At 42.8% G+C, this 19,225-nt stretch overlaps 1 protein-coding gene across 1 annotated transcript in view; it reads right to left on the bottom strand.

Moving 5' to 3' along the window:
• Positions 1 to 19,225, bottom strand: part of MTHFD1L (methylenetetrahydrofolate dehydrogenase (NADP+ dependent) 1 like) — a gene marked incomplete at its 5' end in the record, with an annotated part of 452,100 nt that overhangs the window by 226,980 nt on the left and 205,895 nt on the right. Inside the window, 1 exon segment of the mRNA XM_030195103.1 lies at positions 17,124 to 17,235. Coding sequence (XP_030050963.1) covers positions 17,124 to 17,235 — 112 coding nt within the window.

Below are 19,225 nucleotides of genomic sequence, written 5' to 3' on the forward strand. Positions count from 1 at the left end.
CTGGATAAGTTGCCGATATATGTTACATTTTATGTACTCCAGAAAGAAGCTCTCTTTGGCTCAATGCAACTACTACAACAAGCGTTAGCAGTACATTTAAGAGACTGAGATCATACTCCACATGCCCTGGATTTAGGAGCGAGGTTCATACCTGTCATGGTATGCACAAAACTAATCCACTTGGAGAAATTGCCCTTGAGCAAAAATACAGGTTCTCAGTTTTATATGGCAGAAACACAGGTTCTCAGTTTTATATGGTGATTAATCATTAGAGAAAAGTGACAAACTGGAAAGACAGAATAATTCAGGGGGGCAAGGAAACACCTTTTCTTTTCACTAATCCCCAACTGCGCTGAGGTCATTAAAATATAAAGTAATGGAAAACAAACCACTACAAGTGTTTTAAAAATCGGTCAGCCAAATGGAACAACAATCGCAGCCAACTAATTTGGCAAGATGCACAGTGCTATTGCAAAGCTTTTGACAGAATCAAGTTTACACAACATTCCTAGTGATATTACATAATGCAAATACAGATGAGGGCATGACACAATGTATTTTTTTTTTAACTTTCTAATCAGCCACACTTTAGAACAATATAAATCTACAACAGTATCGATGGAATTTCTGCTACATGGCAGAGGTACTGCATCAAGGAAAGATTCCTTAAAAAGGACTAAATATAAATTGATTTTTCATTTGGAAAGATATTAGTCCTCCATGTTAACCTTCTTGGTTTGAGATCCAACTTCTTTAGTTAATTTGTTAAAACAACAATGGGGTAGAGAATGAAGTCACAGCCCCTGGCTCCTTCTGTAAGTAAGAAATGTTATCCAAATAGTAAAAAGACCAAACTTTTTTCCTGGCAGTTTTTCTCCTCCTCCTCCTCTATTAGCCTATGTCAACAAGAACCTTTCTTTATTCACAACTATCCAGGGATTCTCCTCTCCTCCTCCCCCCCCCCCCCCCCCAAAAAAAAAAAAAAAATCAGAGAGCCACTGCAGCAACAGACCTTGGCCTGGGGTCAAAGTCTGCAGCTGTCATGAACCTTGTAGCTGGTTGCTAGGTGACACTACTGAGCAATGGTGGAAACTCCCTCCCCCTCCCACTGGAGGCAGAAGAGAAAAAGGAATTATTTAGATATTCAGTAGATTTTACAAAAAGGGGCATTTTTGCTAGTGCAAGAAATTCAAGGTCATGGGTCATGGTATGAAGTTGACAGGAGGAAGTCTCAAAGTAAATGTAAGCAAATACATCTTTAACAACAGATTGGTAGCATGAAAAGTACTTAAATTTAGGCAACCCATTATAGAATGAGAGGATAGAGGATGAATATTGGTGCCTATATTTTATCATTTACATATATTTGCGGCAGTGCCCCTGGAATGTCTTCATCCCACCTTTTGTGCACTTTGTTTAGAATTGTCCCTATAATTTTATAAGGGGGTGCCTCCTGTTAGATGTTTCTATGCTGTTCTATAGTGGCTCCTGTGCGCCTAGATTCCGTTGTACAATACTGGTGTAATCCACAGTGGCGTAGCCAGACAGCCAATTTTGGATGGGCCTGAGCCCAAAGTGGGTGGGCACAATATTTTCTCTGCCCTGCCCTACCGCAAAATATAAATACATTAGCTAATAAGGATCCTCAAGCTCTGTCAGCTGAAGACTTTCTCTGAAGGTGGCCAGAACTCCCTTTTACCAAACTTGGCAGGCAGCAGCAACATCCGTAGGCCACTGATGCCAGCACCCTATGCGTGCTTAGCTGTCGGTGACTCAAGCATGCTGTCACCGACTGCAGAGCTTGGTAGAAGGAAGTTCTGGCCGTCTTTGGAGGAAGTCCTCAGCTGGGGAGGCTTGGGATCCCTACCAGCTATACAACAAGGGTCAGAACTGGTGTTAGACATGCTAGGGCCCCCTCCCTGATCCCCTCCCTGCCTTCCCTCCGATTTCCCAACCTGCCATTACTGTCACACCAACAGACCCTCACCAAATACAGAACATAGGATCACGTATCAGAAATAAAATATTTAGACAAAAATTGAACTTGGAACCCCAAAAAGTTAAACTTAGCATGTACTTCAACACTGGAGAAATAAAAATAGAAATGCACTTCCTTTCTCCTGAACACGATACAAACACATTTGCTATGTAGATTTCCCAAAGCCAACATATTCCATTTAAAACATTCAAAATACATTGCTTTTTTTCTACCTTTGTGGTCTGGACATTGTACTTTTCCATCACGTTGGTTGCAGTTTCTTTTCTGCTTTTCTGCTTTCCTGTCTGTCGTCTTCTAATTCTCTTTCAAGCGGCTGCTGTCCATTTGTCTTCTTTTACCTTCACTACACCTGCTTCTGACATATTGACTGTTCTTATTTTTAGCTCTTTCCTCTCTTTTTCTTCTTTCTGCCTTGCTGTCAACTCAAATTTCACCCTCTCACTGTTCTCCTCCTTTTTAGTTTACAGCTACCTATCAGATTTTCATCTTTTTCTCTCACCCACTAGCTTTTCCATTTCCCCATCTCACTCCTTCCTCAGCCCTCCATTCCCTTTCATTACCATATTTCTATCCTCTGTAATCACTATCTTTTTATTTATTTCCTTGCCACCCTCTATCTCTCCCTCCTGGCCTCTCCCACATGGTTCCACCATCTTCCTTCCCTCCACCCTTCTAGCCCAGCATCTGCTCCCTCTTTCTCCCCACCCCACTCTTGTAGCCTTACATCTCTCTGCCCCTTCTCTCTTCCCTCCTGCCCTCTCCCCCATGTTCCAACATTTCTCCCTCTCTCTTCCCTCACTCCCACTGTCTGGCATCTCTCCATCACCCTTCTGCTCCTGAATCCAACATCTCCTCCTTTCTCCCCTCTCCACCTCCTGTGTTTCTCTCTCCCTCTCATTCACCCCCAGGTCCAATATATCTCCCTGTCTCCCACTTTCTACCATTTCTCCCTCTCTTGTGCCATGGGTCCAACACTTCTCTTCCCCCTCCCCCCATGCAGCATTTTCTCTCTTCCTCCCTTCCACTGCCATGTCCAACATTTCTGCCTCTCCCCCTCCCTTGTGCCCCATCCAACATCTCTCGCTTCCCCCTACAACATCATTTCCTGCCCTCCACCATCATGTCCAATTTTTCACCATCTTCCCCTCCTCACCACCCCCTGTCCAACATTTACCATCTCTCCCTCCCCACTACCCTATGTCCAACATTTCTCCCTCTTGTCCCTCTCCCCTCTCTATGCAACATGTCCCTTTCCCCTCCCCATGCAAGATTTTTTCCTTTCTTACCCCTCTCTACCCTATGTCCCACAATTCTCTCTCTCTTGCCCCTCTCCACCTCATGCCCCCCATGCAGCATCTATCTTTCAAAAGGAGACCTCCCCCCAACTCTCCCACTCTTCAATGGGGCACCACCCTTAGCAGGCTGAGCTCCGATCCTGCATATGCCTCCCTCTCTCTCACGGCAGCGCTTCCCAGACACTGCCTACCTACCGCCGCCACGATCCTGCAACTACCTCCCTCTGTCTCAGCAGCAGTGGACCAGCGGTAGCGATTCATGCTGCCTCCCGCTTCGTTCTAACCCGGAAGCGTCTTCTCTGCCGCGTCCTGCCCCAGCAGAAACAGGAAGTTGTAATAATGGGGGCGGGACATGGCAGAGGAGATGCTTCCAGGTTACAACGAAGCAGGAGGCACTGCTTAAATGTTTAATGCAACAATCCAGTATGAATTGTGTAATCAGTAACTGATCTGTTCAAATTTAAGCCATCTCTGGTGTTTCAGTAACGATTGATATGAAGGAGTAGCCTACTGGTTAGTGCAGTGGACTTTGATCCTGGGAAACTAGGTTCAATTCCTACTGCAGCTCTTTGTGACTCTGGGCGAATCATTTAACTCTCCATTGCCCCAGGTACATACCACGTAAACAGCTTTGAATGTAATTGCAAAGAACAAGTCCGACACCGCCCCCCCCCCCCCCCATAAAAATAAATTTTTTTAACTGTAAAGTTTATTTTGACGTAACAACAAAACGATCGTGCCCCCCAGTTTGCTGCATTTGAAAGTACTTGGCATCTGTGTTACCCGTCAGGGGTAAAGTCACAACTAAACTTACCCTGCAGGCGGCATTAGTTCCCTAATAATATCCTGTCTGTCATCTGAATACGTACAAGAAAAGACAACCAAATTCCAAGGACAAAGTGGCCATCATTCCCCTTCCCAGTAGGGTGGTGGGGGAATGCTCGTACATTTGAGTGACAGCTGCTATCTATCGTTTGTTGCCCAGGAGACTGCAAAGCAGGACGCAACTGACCACCCACCCCTCCCCCTTCCACAACTGACCACCCACCCCTCCCACAACTGACCACCCACCCCCCCCCCTCCACAATTGACCACTAGATCCAGCGAGGAAAACCTCGGACTCCTCAGCGAAGTTCACGTGACGCTATATGCCGTTCACTATCTCCCCCGTTATGTATCCAAATATATCTCCCTCCTCCTTGCTCTCCTCTCTACCTACCCTCTCCAGCCAGAGTCGTGCCCAGACCCCCCTGATTGGCTCCCTCGCTTCCGACTTGAGAGTTCAGACTCCACTTGGGTAATTTCAGCGGGACAGAGCCAGGGAAGGGGCTGAGCTTAGTCTTTCTTTCCCCCTCTGCCGAAACAGCCATAACTTACTTAATTCTAGCGATATGGCTCTTTGCAACTTCAGAAGAGGAGGAGGGAAGGAGCTGTGGTGGCAGCATGAATCGCTACCGCTGGTCCGCTGCTGCTGAGAGGGAGGTAGATGCAGGATCGTGGCGGTGGTAGGTAGGCAGTGACTGGGAATCCATATCAGCACACCTTACATTCAGGTCCCCACAGTTACACCAGTCATACACCTGGACGATAGTGTCTGATTCACGGCGTCTCGGACACGGGACTCCGCGAGGACTGATGCCTACTCCCACGCGCTCGGGGATGGCGAGGTGTGTATGCTGGTGCCTGGACGCCTGAAGAGGCCGTCTGGGCTCCGCCCAGGGGCTTTTAAACCCCTTTGTAGCTCTTCCCCCTTTTCAGCGGGGTGCCCGTGGGCGGCAGGAACATGCCCATCACACCTCGCTTGCACCCCGCTGACCCGGTGCGCATGCCCATCGGGGCACGGCGCCATATTATAGGCGGCTCCATGCACCCGTCGGGGCACTGCGCCTTGCTTACTGATTGGTACCTAAATGAGGCAAGGGTGCATGAAACTTAAGTATTCTATGTGTTTGGCAAGTAACTTAGAGCAACCCCCCAATGTGTACACCTTCCTTGCATTTACAAGATATAGCCTTCACGCACTCCTATGTGCCAATTTTTTTAATTTTTTTATTTACCATTTACAAGTGCTGGGTGGGTATCCACAAGTCAGTGGATTTATATATATAGTACTCAGTGGCATAGCTAGGACTGAATGGGTCCTGGGCAGAAAAACTGAGATGGGAGGGAGCCCCCTATAACACCATTGCTCTCAAAGTACTGGGGACTGGGTAGGGGGGAGGGAGGAAGGATGCACATTTCCCTAAGCTGACATATTACAATTAATTTAGAAATTAATGATCTTATTTGATTATTTGATTAATTAATTATTTGATTAATTAATAATGATTAATTTAGAAATTAATGATCTCATCTCATGGTTTTCAGTATCATCTTTATGCTGATGACACCCAGCTATACCTCTCCACACCAGACATCACCGCGGAGACCCAGGCCAAGGTATCGGCCTGCTTATCCAACATTGCTGCCTGGATGTCCAACCGCCACCTGAAGCTGAACATGTCCAAAACCGAGCTCCTCGTCTTTCCACCTAAACCCACCTCTCCTCTTCCTCCACTCTCCATCTCAGTTGACAACACCCTCATCCTCCCCGTCCCATCTGCTCGCAACCTCGGAGTCATCTTCGACTCCTCCCTCTCCTTCTCTGCGCATATCCAACAGACTGCCAAGACCTGTTGCTTCTTCCTCTTCAACATCAGCAAAATTCGCCCTTTCCTATCTGAGCAAACCACACGAACTCTCGTCCATGCTCTCATTACCTCTCGCCTTGACTACTGCAACCTACTCCTCACCGGCCTCCCACGTAGCCATCTATCCCCCCTTCAATCCGTTCAGAACGCTGCCGCACGTCTTATATTCCGCCAGAACCGATATACTCACATCACTCCTCTCCTCAACTCACTTCACTGGCTTCCGATCAGATACCGCATACAATTCAAGCTTCTCCTCCTTACCTACAAATGCACCCGGTCTGCAGCGCCTCACTACCTCTATACCCTCATCTCCCCCTATGTCCCCGCCCGTAACCTCCGCTCACAGGACAAATCCCTCCTGTCAGTTCCCTTCTCCACCACTGCCAACTCCAGGCTCCGCTCATTCTGCCTTGCCTCACCCTTTGCCTGGAACAATCTTCCTCAACCCTTACGCCAAGCTCCCTCCCTACCCATTTTCAAATCTCTGCTTAAAACTCACCTCTTCAATGCCGCGTTCGGCACCTAACCTCTCGTGAAATATAGTATTACCTACCAGACGGACTCTACACTTGTCTTTAGATTGTACACCTGTCTTTTAGATTGTAAGCTCCTTGAGCAGGGACTGTCCTTCCATGTTAAATTGTACAGCGCTGCGTAACCCTAGTAGCGCTTTAGAAATGTTAAGTAGTAGTAGTAGTAAAAAAATATTTTTTTCTACCTGTTTGTCTGACTGTTGCTTGGGTCCTAGTATCTCTCTTCTACTTTTCTTTTTGGTTTTTTTTTCCTATTAAAATTTTGTCATAATACGAGACATAACTATACAAAATCAAATAAGCATCAAGGAGAATACAAGCACATTCTTCAGGAGTTTAACAAAATAAAAAAGAAAAGAAATATATATATATAACTGGCAATTACAGACACCCAAAACAGTATTGAACTGATTTCTTAACCTCAAAGGCAATCAAAAACAATCGAGAAATAACAGATTCCCCACTTCCTAAATTATCCTTAATTGGTTTACCTACTAAATAAAAAGGTCTCAAATTGCAGATGATCCAGAAAAACATGATTGTTATCATAGTCAACTAGGCATTTACATGGAAATTTAAGAAAAATAAAAAAAAAGCACCTATTGCCAAAACTTCAGATTTAAGTTGTAGAAAGGCTTTCCTACGTAGTTAGTAGGCCTAGAGACATCTGGAAATAGCATAATGGCCTGAGCACAAAAAGGCAAGTTTTTTAAAAATGAAAATAAATTCTTAAAATTCTTAATGGCATCCTAAGATGATTCCGAAACTGTAAAATATCTAAACTATCTGCAGAGGTAATTGCATCTACTCAACCTTCCTCTCTCACCTTTAACACCCCTAGGTAAATAAAAAACAAGAACAATTGTCAGAGAATCAGGATTAGGAAACTGCAGTATCTCTCTCAGGTACATTTAAAACAATTCAATAGAAGCTAGATAAATGTGTTACAGGAAATTTTTAAAGTTTTAAATTATGTCCCCCATGCCGTCCTGATAGGAGGACATGTGGATCAGCCAGCCATACAGGTAAGAGTAGACCTAAATTCCCTGGAACTACAGGAAGGTTGCCATCACTACCACCATCACCTTGGAAAATGTCCTGAGGGCTGTGGGCAGCCTGAAGGGCATGACCCTGAACTAGAAGTAATGACCAAGCACCGCAATAACTGCTGATGCAGTGGCCAAATTGGAATGTGCAGATATGCCTCCTTGAGGTCCAGAGCGGTGAGGAACTCCCCCGCCTGAAAGGAAGCGATGACCAAATGCAGAATCTCCATATGAAAGTGGGGGACGCAGAGACATCAGTTTACAACTTTGAGGACCAAGATCAGACACACCGTGCGCCTTCCTTCTTTGGGATCACAACAAGGCCTACATAGAGAACCTATAGCCTCACTAATCCACCTCACCAACCCACTCAGTTATGAAAGCCCACCTTCTATAATTACCCTAATCACTCCCTTCTTCTTTCTTCCCTTACTTAATCTCTGCACAGTACTAACTGTTTCTGATATCCTGGAATGACAATGTTAACAAAACTATGTAAGCCACACTGAGCCTGCAAATAGGTGGGAAAATGTGGGATACAAATGCAATAAAATAAAATAAAATCAGCACTCAACAGTTGGGATTAGGCTCTTACTCTGAAAGGCAGCATTTGATTTTCATCAAACAAAATGTTATTTATTTTGACATTTATATCCCATATTTTCCAAAATAATATTTAGGTTCAATGTGACTTACAGATACAAATATTTAGAGAAATACATACTGTATAGTGCACGGGTCATCCGGTGGGCAGCTTGAGTAACTGAACATCCATGTTTATAGACAGCAATTCCATAAGATAGGAGGAGTGCATATCATATACATAGATGAACTGGACTCTATATTAAGCTTAGGACTAGGATAGGAGACGCGTGTGCATGTGTTTATAGATTATAGAATTATGGGATCTAGCACTAGTAAAGAAAGTTTGAATCCTGATCCCAACACTCCTGCAGGCTTTGTCTGGTGAATAAAGGGAAAACTCCTACAGGTATTTAGAAAAATGGCACTGGATAACTCAAGATGATGCATCTAAACAACCCCCTTTGACAAAAACCTTTGACTTAGATAAAATCATGCATTTGTGAGGTGTGCTAAAATTAAAGAGTGATGGGGTTAACCATGTGTAATGGAATGTTTTTTCTCAGTGGTAGCAAAAAAGATAATCACAAGAAAAAAAACTACAGAAACAGATGAGTAATTTTATAAATTAATTACTAACCAGTCAGTACCTCTGAGACTGTCAGCCCCCCTATACCCTCAGCTCCTCCTGTCCCAGATGGGTCCTTTCAGGATCTGACTGAATATTTTCTGGGCATTCCTCTTTCTGTCATTATGTCTCTAACAGTCTCACTAAGACGTATTGCTGAAACATGCTTCCTTTTTAATCCATTTTTCCCCAGTTCATTTGCTTTTTTTGATGTCTCCCACACCTCAACTATTCTGTCCTACTTAACACCTTAAGTTTGTAGATCTCTGCTCAAAGGACACAGAGAAGCCTATCTGAAAAAGACTGTTTTACTATCTGCAATTATGAGAAAAATAAATTCTGACCTTCAGCAATCCTGTTATTTAAATTATTTTTGTAAGCTGTTTCAATTCACTCATCTTGTCTGTGAATGAGTTCTAAGAAAAATATTTATTTTATCAGACATAATTACACTATGGTTATAAGTTTTGTTTTAATAGAAGCTAAATATCTGAAAAAACTGACATGAGCCAAGTTTCCTGTTAATAATGTATCTACAGTAGAGATGCTATGTATACATTGTGAAAGGTTTACTCTGATATCCTTTCCATTGGGGTATATTAAACAGAAATAATTTGGGGGAAAGAGTCTTATTCAGCAGGAGACTAGCAGCTTTAATTCAGAGTTCTGTTCCAGGCTGTTAAAGTACCCTAAGTACTTGACTCTCTCTACTTGCAGAGTTTAAAGGGAGAGGGTTTTTTTTTGTTTGTTTGTTTTATTTTTGACAGAAAGGGAGAGGGAGAGAGAAAGAGAAAGAAAGCATATGTTTGCTGGGTCCAGGACAGAGGAGAAATATTCATCTTGAGGGCAGTTATGCTAGGGGTTTGAAATAGGTCCAGTAGGAGTAACTGGAACCTGAGAGAAAGGGAGGGCAATTTCTCAGAACCAGGGTTGTTGAACTGGGGGAGGGGTTGAAGCATGATCCCCAGGGAGTAGTGGAAACTTAGGAGAAAGACACAGAAAGTTCCCACAGTCAAGGAATCTTGACTATAGAAAGGTAATGGTGAGGAAGGTGGGGTGTGCTCCAGAAGGTATCCTACGTGTATGGGCATTGGCAGGTTGCAGGGGAGGGTAGTTTCCCTGTAAGGAATGTCCAAACCTTTTTTTAAATAGCCTTTGTTTTTGCAGCAGCTCTCAGGCAAAGGCAGAAAAAAAGGCAATGCCTGACACCAAAGTCTTAAAAGAAGGGTGACTCTTACTTAAACCTTCTTAAGAGCATATTATTCTGGTTGGGGGGGGGGGGATATGAAGCCAGCAGTTGTGTCTTGGTGCTATGGTAGCCCCGAGGTGATTAAGGTGGTCTCCCATGTACAATGAGAAGAGGGGTTTAAGGAAGAAACTATAAGGAGCTAGAAATGTAACTGTTGAACAGAAGCAATATATGAGAAGGGGGAGAAGAAAAGCCAGGCAGGAATCCTGTATAAGTAGAAGCTGAAAATTGGGTATAATTAAATGCAAAGGCTGCTGTAAACTAAGATGGGGGCACAGCTTCCTGACTAGGCCAAAGAATCCTTAAAGAAGAGGGAACCCACTTTTATTGTTTTGGTTTATGTTTGATTAAAGTGGAAACCTAAAACAGCCATGGCCTTAGTCTTGGTGCATCTCAATAAGAACCCTAGTAAGAAAGCATGTGAAAAGCATAAGATGTTCTTGTTTGCATGGCCAAGGGGAGATGCCCTGGCTATGGTGCAACACCATCTATATCCTCCCCCTCCTGCCTCTCTCTTTCTCTCCCCTCCTACCAATTCTTTTCCCAGGTCAGAGCCACAGACCCTAATTACAGTATTCATCATTCTAGGCCAGTGGTCCCCAAAGCACCACTTTAGCTTGTGGCCCCTTTAGAACCAGGAGCATCACCTCTGTTGCTCACATCAGCACCACAAGCACCAATTCCACTATCACCCCCATGGCCCATTATAATCATTCCCACTGGCAGCCTTGCAGCACAACAAACATCACGGCCACCAGACTTCAGAATGAAGATTCTTTCAACCTGCGCCATCTGCTGTGTGGAAGACTACAGTAATCATCCGAATGGCAGAATCTGGATACAAAAGCGACTAGTATTTTTCTATGAACGTGAAGCCAGCTTGATATGAAATCATGCAATTCAAACTTTATCTCATTACTGTTGAAATATCACACTAGAAAAACTAGTTCCTAGTTCTATTCCTGTATTTTCATAACACTGGAGGAATAAAAGTTTGAACATAAGTCCCCTTTTAAGGTATTTGTACTTGAATTAAATGTCCCTGGATGTCTGTGTTAGTTTGAGTAGATACAGTGGTAGGATGCATAGAGTTTTACATGTCTGCACTGTAAAGCATGGTCATATACTAAAACTAAAACTGGCATTTGGATATCCTGCAGGAATTACAAACCTCAACGGACCTCCCTTAGAAGCCATCATTTTCCAGATAGTAGACAGGGAAGCCCACTAGAATGAAGTAAAAACAAAGCAGAGATGCGTGATTTTAGTGGATTGTTTGGCGTCGCCTAAAACATCCAACCAGATTCATGGAATGGAGGCTAGAAGGGGGTAGAATCTAGATTAACGTCAAGTAATATATTTTCACAGAAAGCGTGGTAGATGCATGGAACTTCATCCTAGAAGTGGTAGCAGGAGACAAAAACAGTAACCCAACTCAAGAATGCTGGTGAAAAGGAAAGAAAAAGCCAGAGATCAAGAAGCATTATGGAACTGCAGTAGGAAGACAACATGGGCAACAAAGAGGGATGTTGTGGATGGGGGGAGGGCTGTTATTGCACTCTATGTTCTGAGTGATACTGATGCTTTCCTTTAGAATAGTTCAAAAACATGTTTTCAATTATGAGAAACCCACTGAAAAGTAAATGAGTTTCCATTTTGGTGTACTGCAAATGGGTAAATGCTACCTCCAAAAATATGCTGTAAACAGCTTATTTCATAGAGCAGATAGTTTTATTTTAGAATTTACCAAGAGCCAAAAGAAAAAAGTAAGGGTTTGGGGGGGGAGGGGGGGGGAGAGAGAAACAGGAACTATAATGTTTTTACAGAATGAAATCCTCTACTCATCTGTATGATGGAAGTATACATGCTAAAATGATAGCATATGTGAACTTGCTTAGAAGATGGCCTTCATTTCAAAGTAAAGCTCTCTTCATCCTTTAACAAATTTAGCTGCGAGAACTTTCTTTCCTGTTCAGAACTCCAAGAGGCTCTGTGTGATCCCAGGAAGTAGTAGTAAAGCATCAAAAATCTGGTTTGCTATGGGGGATTAAGGTGTTCATACAAATTCCTAAAACTGGCTCATCTAATCTAGTTTGCGTGGGGAAGAAAACATATTGCAAAAAGTCTGAAAGTCAGTGGGAACATTATGATAATGCGATTGACTTCTTTTTCAACTGCAGTTAAAGAAAAATATATAGAAAAAATGTACTTATACACTTGCCATAAAAAGCTTTATTAATGCATTTAGATTTTAACTCAGCCATGTAAAACAACTGAAACGCAGAGATGAGTGGGAAAATGTGGGATATAAGTAACCCATAAATAAATAAATAAGATGGTCTTACAAATTTATACTACGCTTTTGTTCAAAAATATACATATGCTAAGCAGTAACTAGAATAACACAGCTGATGTATATGTGTGTGTGTACGTGCATGTGTGTGCAGCGGAGGGAGAGAAAGGTTTGCAGGAAGGTACAATAATTCTTACAGCAACAGACTATATGGGGAGAGGCAGTGTTGATTGCTAAAAAAAAAAAAAAATCCACTCTTCCCAAAGACTCCCCCAAGGGTAATTTCCTCTTCTGAAGAGTTCTCCCTCTCTCCCAAAGAACCCCCTCCCTGAACAGCATCCACTACCTCCCAAAGACCCCTCCATACCCCCTGTAGGCCCCCATCAGGTTTACCTTAACAATGCTCTGGTGACCTAGGGTAGAACAGACAAGAGCGATTCCCACTCACTCCCTGCCTGTGCCAGTTCCAGCTTTGCAGCATTGACTTCTGGATCACCAGGGCATCATTAAAGGTAGGCCCCAAGAGGGCATACAGGGGTTGGGGGGAGGTCTTCAGGAAGGGATGAATGCTGTTGGGGGAAGTGGGAGTTCTTCCAAGAGTGGGCTCTTCAGGAAGAGGAAAGCCCATTGGGGGGGGGGGGCCTTTGGGAGGGGCCTCAGCGCTGTTCACTGTTCCCAATATCCATTGCTCTGGTGTTTGTTGCACTAAGAATTTACTGCACATAAAAAAAATTAGCACCAGGACATAAATTCCATTAAGTGCTAATTAAAACACTGATATACTAGCAATTACCACAACAAGCTGAAAATTGCACACTTGCAATGTTACACAATGGCATATTTTCCCTTTCTCAATTTGTAGGCTTGGGCATATTTGTGTGGCGAACTCAGAGAGAGACATAGTAAGATGCATCTCAATTAAGTATGTTAGATGATGTGTGATTGGGTACAGTTAAGATGTATAAAGCATGTATGTAAATACTTTGTGTTGTGGTGAATATAGGTTGACTGTGTACATGTGATATATGGGAGGATTTGGAATTGTATGTCAGACAGTGTGTTTCTGGCTGTACGTGTATAGTCATTCTCTCCTCTTTCCTTTTGTACTCATTCCTCACTGGTGAGCATAAGAACATAAGCATTGCCATACTGGGACAGACTGAAAGGTCCACTAAGCTCAGTAACCTGTTTCCAACAGTGGTCAATCCAGGTCACAAGTATCTCGCAAGATCCCAAAAAAGTAAAACAAATTTTACGCTGCTTATCCTAGAAATAAGCAGTGGATTTTCCAAGTCCATCTTAACAGCAGCTTATGGACTTCTTTTAGGAAATTAGCCAAACCTTTTTTAAACCCTGCTAAGCTAACTGCTTTTACCACATTGAGTGAAGAAATATTTTCTCCAATTTGATTTAAATGTACTACTTAGCTTCATTGCATGCCCCTAGTCCTTGTATTTTTGAAAAAGAGTAAACAAGCAATTCAAGTCTACTTGTTCCACTCCACTCAGTATTTTAAAGACTTCTATCATATTTCCCCTCAGCCGTCTCTTCTCCAAGCTGAAAGCCCTAGCCTTTCTTCATAGATGGAAGCATGGAATAGCCTCGCAGCAGAAGTGGTGAAAATGAGTAATGTATCGGAACTCAAGAACACATAGAGCAAAGATGATATTGGGAGAGGAGGGGATTGCAGAGCTTAGTAGTTGGTATGGATGGCCAGACTGGATAGGCTGTGTGTTCTTTATCTGCTGCCATTTTCTATGTGTCTCTCCCTTCCCTTCCTCCCCCCTCAGCCACAAACCTTTTTCCTCTTCCTCCTTTATTGACATTCGTTCTATCCTATTCTCTTTCTACCCTCTCCCTCCTTGAACACACCATTCCCTTTCCTCCGTCCACTTTCTTCCTCCTTGCACTTCCCCAGCATTCCCAGTACTTGACCTGGCTGCTTCTCTCTTCTTGTGTCTGACAGCCGCCTACACTTCTCTTCACTATGGCCTCACCTCCTCTCCTCTTCTGTCAAAGGACCTGCACCCCTAGTGGCTTTTTTCATTTTTTAAATGCCATTTACTGTTGGGTTTCTCATGGCACCAACCATCTTCTTTCCCCACTCTTCTTTAGGTAGTGGGACTCAGTTATAACACCATGCCACTGACTTTTCTTTGGGCTCCTCCTTCTCTCTTTTACCTATGCATAGGGCTTTTAAAAAATTTTAATTTTTGCAAACAAACCTATGCATATGAACAACCAAACACAGAAACTGATGAACCTTTCTCAAAGGGCAGTACCACAGGTGAAACATGCCTAAAAAAGTGAGATCCCACAATTCCCCTGAAACACAAAACTGACTGCAGTACACTCTCTTACCTCATTTAGGTTTTGAATGAGCTAAAAATAACACTAGCCTGCCCTTCAGTTTTCAGTAACAGCCCTTCATTTATTTTAAACTTTGTTTTTACTGTGAGTTTAAAGAAACCAGATGACATAAGATTGTCATCCAATTTCTATATTAACATGTCATTTCACCAGTACTATCTACAATTCTAGTATTCAATCTTCCCAAGCCTCCCATCAATTCTCTTTTTTTACAAGTCACAACTCAGGCAAGTAATTATATTATCTCATTCACTCTGCACCCTTTCCAATGCGTACATAGACAGCCCCACATTTTAGCAATACCCAACAATAATCAGAAAGTTGTAATGGCTATTTACTGTATATACTGAATATTACATGACTGAATGATAACATTAAGAAAAAGAATATGTGCAAAAATCAATTAGTTTGGGAGCTACGACAGCTGATGTCCCTCAGCAGTGTGAGGTTTTAGAGACACAGGACACGATGCGGGAAGTTCTACAGGTTATCAAAGATTTGCCTACTGGCAAATCTCCTAGATTGGATGGTTTCACTAATGAGTTTTTTTCATAGGCTTTTGCTGCAAAGCTGGTGCCTCTTTTGGCATTAGTTGTTAATTCTGTTCCTGATTATTGTTGCCCATCAAGATAAAGGCTTGGCTAGCTGTCATTCCAAAGCCTCATAAAGATAAAACGGATTGTGCACCTTACTATCCTATCTCTATTTTAAATACAGATGTAAACCTTTTGGCTTAAGAATTGGCTAATTTTTTTGGCTGGGGTGATTCCCGCCTTGATTCATTCAGATCAAGTGGGGTTTGTGGCTCAGCGACAAGCTATGGATAATGTGAGAAGGATGGTGTCTCAGATTTCTGGTATCCCCATGTGCCTTCTCAGTCTGGATGACGAGAAGGCATTTGACAGGGTGCATTGGGGTTCTCTTGATAGGGGTTTGGACAAATTTGGGGTGGAGCCCTTTTATCGTTCTTGGATTCAGGCTTTTTATGCTTCCCTGAAGCTTGTGTCCATGTTACTGGTGAGAATTCTAGTTGGTTTACCCTTTCACATGGCACCCATGTCCCCTCTCCTCTATTTGCTATGGTTACGGAACCTCTCACTGTGGTTTATTAGGACTAAACTGGATTGGGGGGGGGGGGGGGTGATCGAGAATTTAAAATAGCATTGTTTGTGGATGATGCACTCTTGTCTCTTATACGCCCATTGATTTCTCTCCATAACTTAATGAAGGAGATTACAGCCTACTCGGCAGTCTCTGGCTATAAGTTGAATGCTACAAAATCTGTGGGATTGGCTGCTGGGCTTGCTCCTCATATATACTGGAGACAAGTAATAAGCCCTCAAGGGTACTTGAGGGCTTATTACTTGTCTCTATGAACTTTTATCTAAACGGATTATACCATAAGTTCTTCACAGGGTGAACTGGGAGTGGGAATTGAGTGCCACTATTTCAGATGATTGGCTTACTATGGAGAAGGCCCTGTTAAAATCCTCATTAGCTATTTCAAGGAAAATGTAATAAAGTTTTTTTTACTGCTGGTATCTCACCCCTGAAAGTTTGCATCATATTCTCCCGGGCATTTCTCCTAGATGTTGGAGGGGATGTGCAGTGTTGGGCATTATGGGTCATGTTTTGTGGTCCAGTCCCAAGGCTCAAGCTCATTGGAGGGCAGTGCAGTTTCGCCTGCAGCGGTGGTTTGGTAGCCCGGTGCAATGGCAACCAGCAATGTTTTTGTTGGGAAATAAATCTGTGGGCCTTACTCGTTTGCAATCTGTGTTGGTTCATCATGCTCTTCATGTGGCTCACCTTAATTTGGCGAGGCATTGGAAGAAGCACACTGTTCCTTTTTTTGGTGCAGTGGATTACTAAGCTATGGTATATCTGTGACAAGAAGTATATGACTGCGTTGAAGAAGTCCTTTTCTAAATGGGAGGTTATTTGGGCTCCTTTTTTGACTGTCTGTTCTGCTTAAGGGGGGTTTGAGTATTTTATCACCTGGTTTTGATTCTAGGGGGAGAGGTTTCATGGCACCATCTGTGGACTAGGAGGGGAGTGGGGTGGGATTCTTTGGAACTGTAATTGTTACAAAAATATATGTTATTGTTCACTTTTTCTTCAGGATTATCCCGGTGCTGGTGTGTTGTTTATTGTTTCTTACTATTTGCTGTTATAGTGTATCTCTCTGGTACTTGGAGTTTCAATAAACTGCTTCTACAAATTAAAAAAAAAATCAAAAAGTAATTGAAAAAATAAGGAATTAAATAAAACTATTCATGGAGTAACCCTCAATAAAAATGTAATACTGATTTGTAAAGAAATCTTAGGCCTTGCATAGAGAATGTCCTCTATGCAAGGCCTAAGATTTCTTTACAAATCAGTATTACATCTACAAGAACCAAATTTCTCAGAAGGTAACAGATAATACAAAAACTTACCCACAAAGCCTTCTTCTCCAACTAATTTAAGAGCAATCTTGTCTGCTAAAACTGAAGAGTTCCCATGTGCAATGTTAGCAAAAGGTCCAGCATGCACGAACACGGGTGTACCCTGTGCAACACAATAGAAAGAAAAACAACAATATTTCATTTAACTCTCAAAGGGGAGAACAGGAAAGGCAGGTAGGACAGTGTGAGTGGAGATAAGGAGCCTGATGACCTATTACCTTCTAATGTCATTAAAACTGTCAATCAAGAAGTGGGAAATGATCAGAGTTATAGTGCCATTCACCTCTAGGGCATTGGTACAAATTCTGGCTCAGGTGGCCTATTTGAACATAGACAGTGGTCTCAGTCCAGCTGCAAGGGCCCCAGGAGAACAGTTCAAATCAAGGCTCTTATCAGATTCCTATCAACCTGCAAAATCTGCTGCACCCCTCATCACTGACTTCAACAAAGACATGATGAGAGAGTCTCGCAAAGCCACCGCTTGAACTCTTGGCAGCCATTTTGAAGCGGCACCGGGAGCGAGAGGTCTGCGGCAGCACCAGGCAGGAAACAGGGGGCTCTTTCCTGCCATGAAGAGACCACTAGACCACCAAGGCACGATGATAAGGTACAGGAGGGGAGAGGAGGACACCCTGAGGTCCACTTGCTCGCCCGCAAGCCAGGCTGCCCACAAACCCGAACAAACGAGTAGACTGGCAATACCCGCGGTGTCCTCAAAAAGAGGACATGTCTGGGTAAAACTGGATGTATAGTAACCCTAGCGAGAATGGATATATGATGGCAGTTTATTATTTCTGCTGTAAATCCTCTAAATTTTCTCCTTGTTTATGCAGATGTATGCTTTATTTTCACTCATTCCCCGCCCCAGCCCTGTTCCAAGAGTCAGTTATAGGAATTATGGAGAAGGGTAAGTACAATCATGATACTCAAGATGAGTAAATATGAGCACGAATGTCTGCAAAACAGACAGGTTAGTCCACTTAAATAAAGAAAAATAAAAGGGCAACAAAAAAAGCTCAGGGCAATATCTTTTTTTGAATGTTCAGAAGCTACACTCCCTTCATAAAACCAGAATAAAATACAGGATTAAACATCCTTTTGCACTAACCTGATGAAGGGGGTATAGTTCTCAAAATGTACTCAATCCAATAAAAGGATATTTTCTATAACTTGTTTGCTAACTTCCAGCATAAAAGATATATCAGTGCAAGGATAACAAAGACTAAAACCTTAGTGACTAGCATTTATTGTTCAAGTTTCAAATTTATCCTAATGCTATTTCATCTTTGCGTGAGCCCACTAGGGACAGAAAAAGTACTTGCATATAATATACATAAACCACTTTGGATATAACCACAGAAAGGCAGTGTATCAAATCTATAACCCTCCAGGTACTACAGTATTCAAAATAAGTATGTGTATCTCTTTAAAAAATGTCCTGAGTAAACAAACCGTTCTAGTTCAAATACATGCTTTATGCACATGCAATGATGTGTTTCTCAACTATCAGAATATTCTACCTTATCAACTGTGGCTGCTCCCAAGGTGGTGTTTTAGTGTACTTTGTGGGACTGATCACTAAGGGACCCTTTTATTAAGCTGTGTTAATCAGCTAACATGGGTTTTACCGCATGGTAAATATTTGTGCGGACAGCACTAATGCCTTCTGCGTTTTTACAGCAGCCAGGCCACTGAACTGGCCCTTAGGCTACTCCTCAAACCTGAATGCAGTTCTCTTAAGAATGTCCATAATACCTGAAGCTGTCATAGATCCTGGTATCCCATGCTAGTTTCACATTCACAGGACAGGGAGGGGGACATCAACCACTGTGGGATTAAGGAGATGTCATGCCTTTCTGTAACCTGGACAAGACAAGTACTAGGCCTGAATAGCAATGCCCATCTTCGTAGACATGGATGGCTCTTCCCCTTTTGTGATCAGAGTTGGACGTCCATATTTTGGAATCTCCCTAGTCCTGCCCAAAACTAGGATTACTTTAAAGGCACACAGGAATCTCATTTGATATGCAGGTTTACCAATCAGGATGTCACACAGCATCAGCAAACTGTCAACGCAAACTATAAACCCATGG

Source organism: Microcaecilia unicolor, chromosome 3, assembly GCF_901765095.1.
Source record: "Microcaecilia unicolor chromosome 3, aMicUni1.1, whole genome shotgun sequence".
NCBI lineage: Eukaryota > Metazoa > Chordata > Amphibia > Gymnophiona > Siphonopidae > Microcaecilia > Microcaecilia unicolor.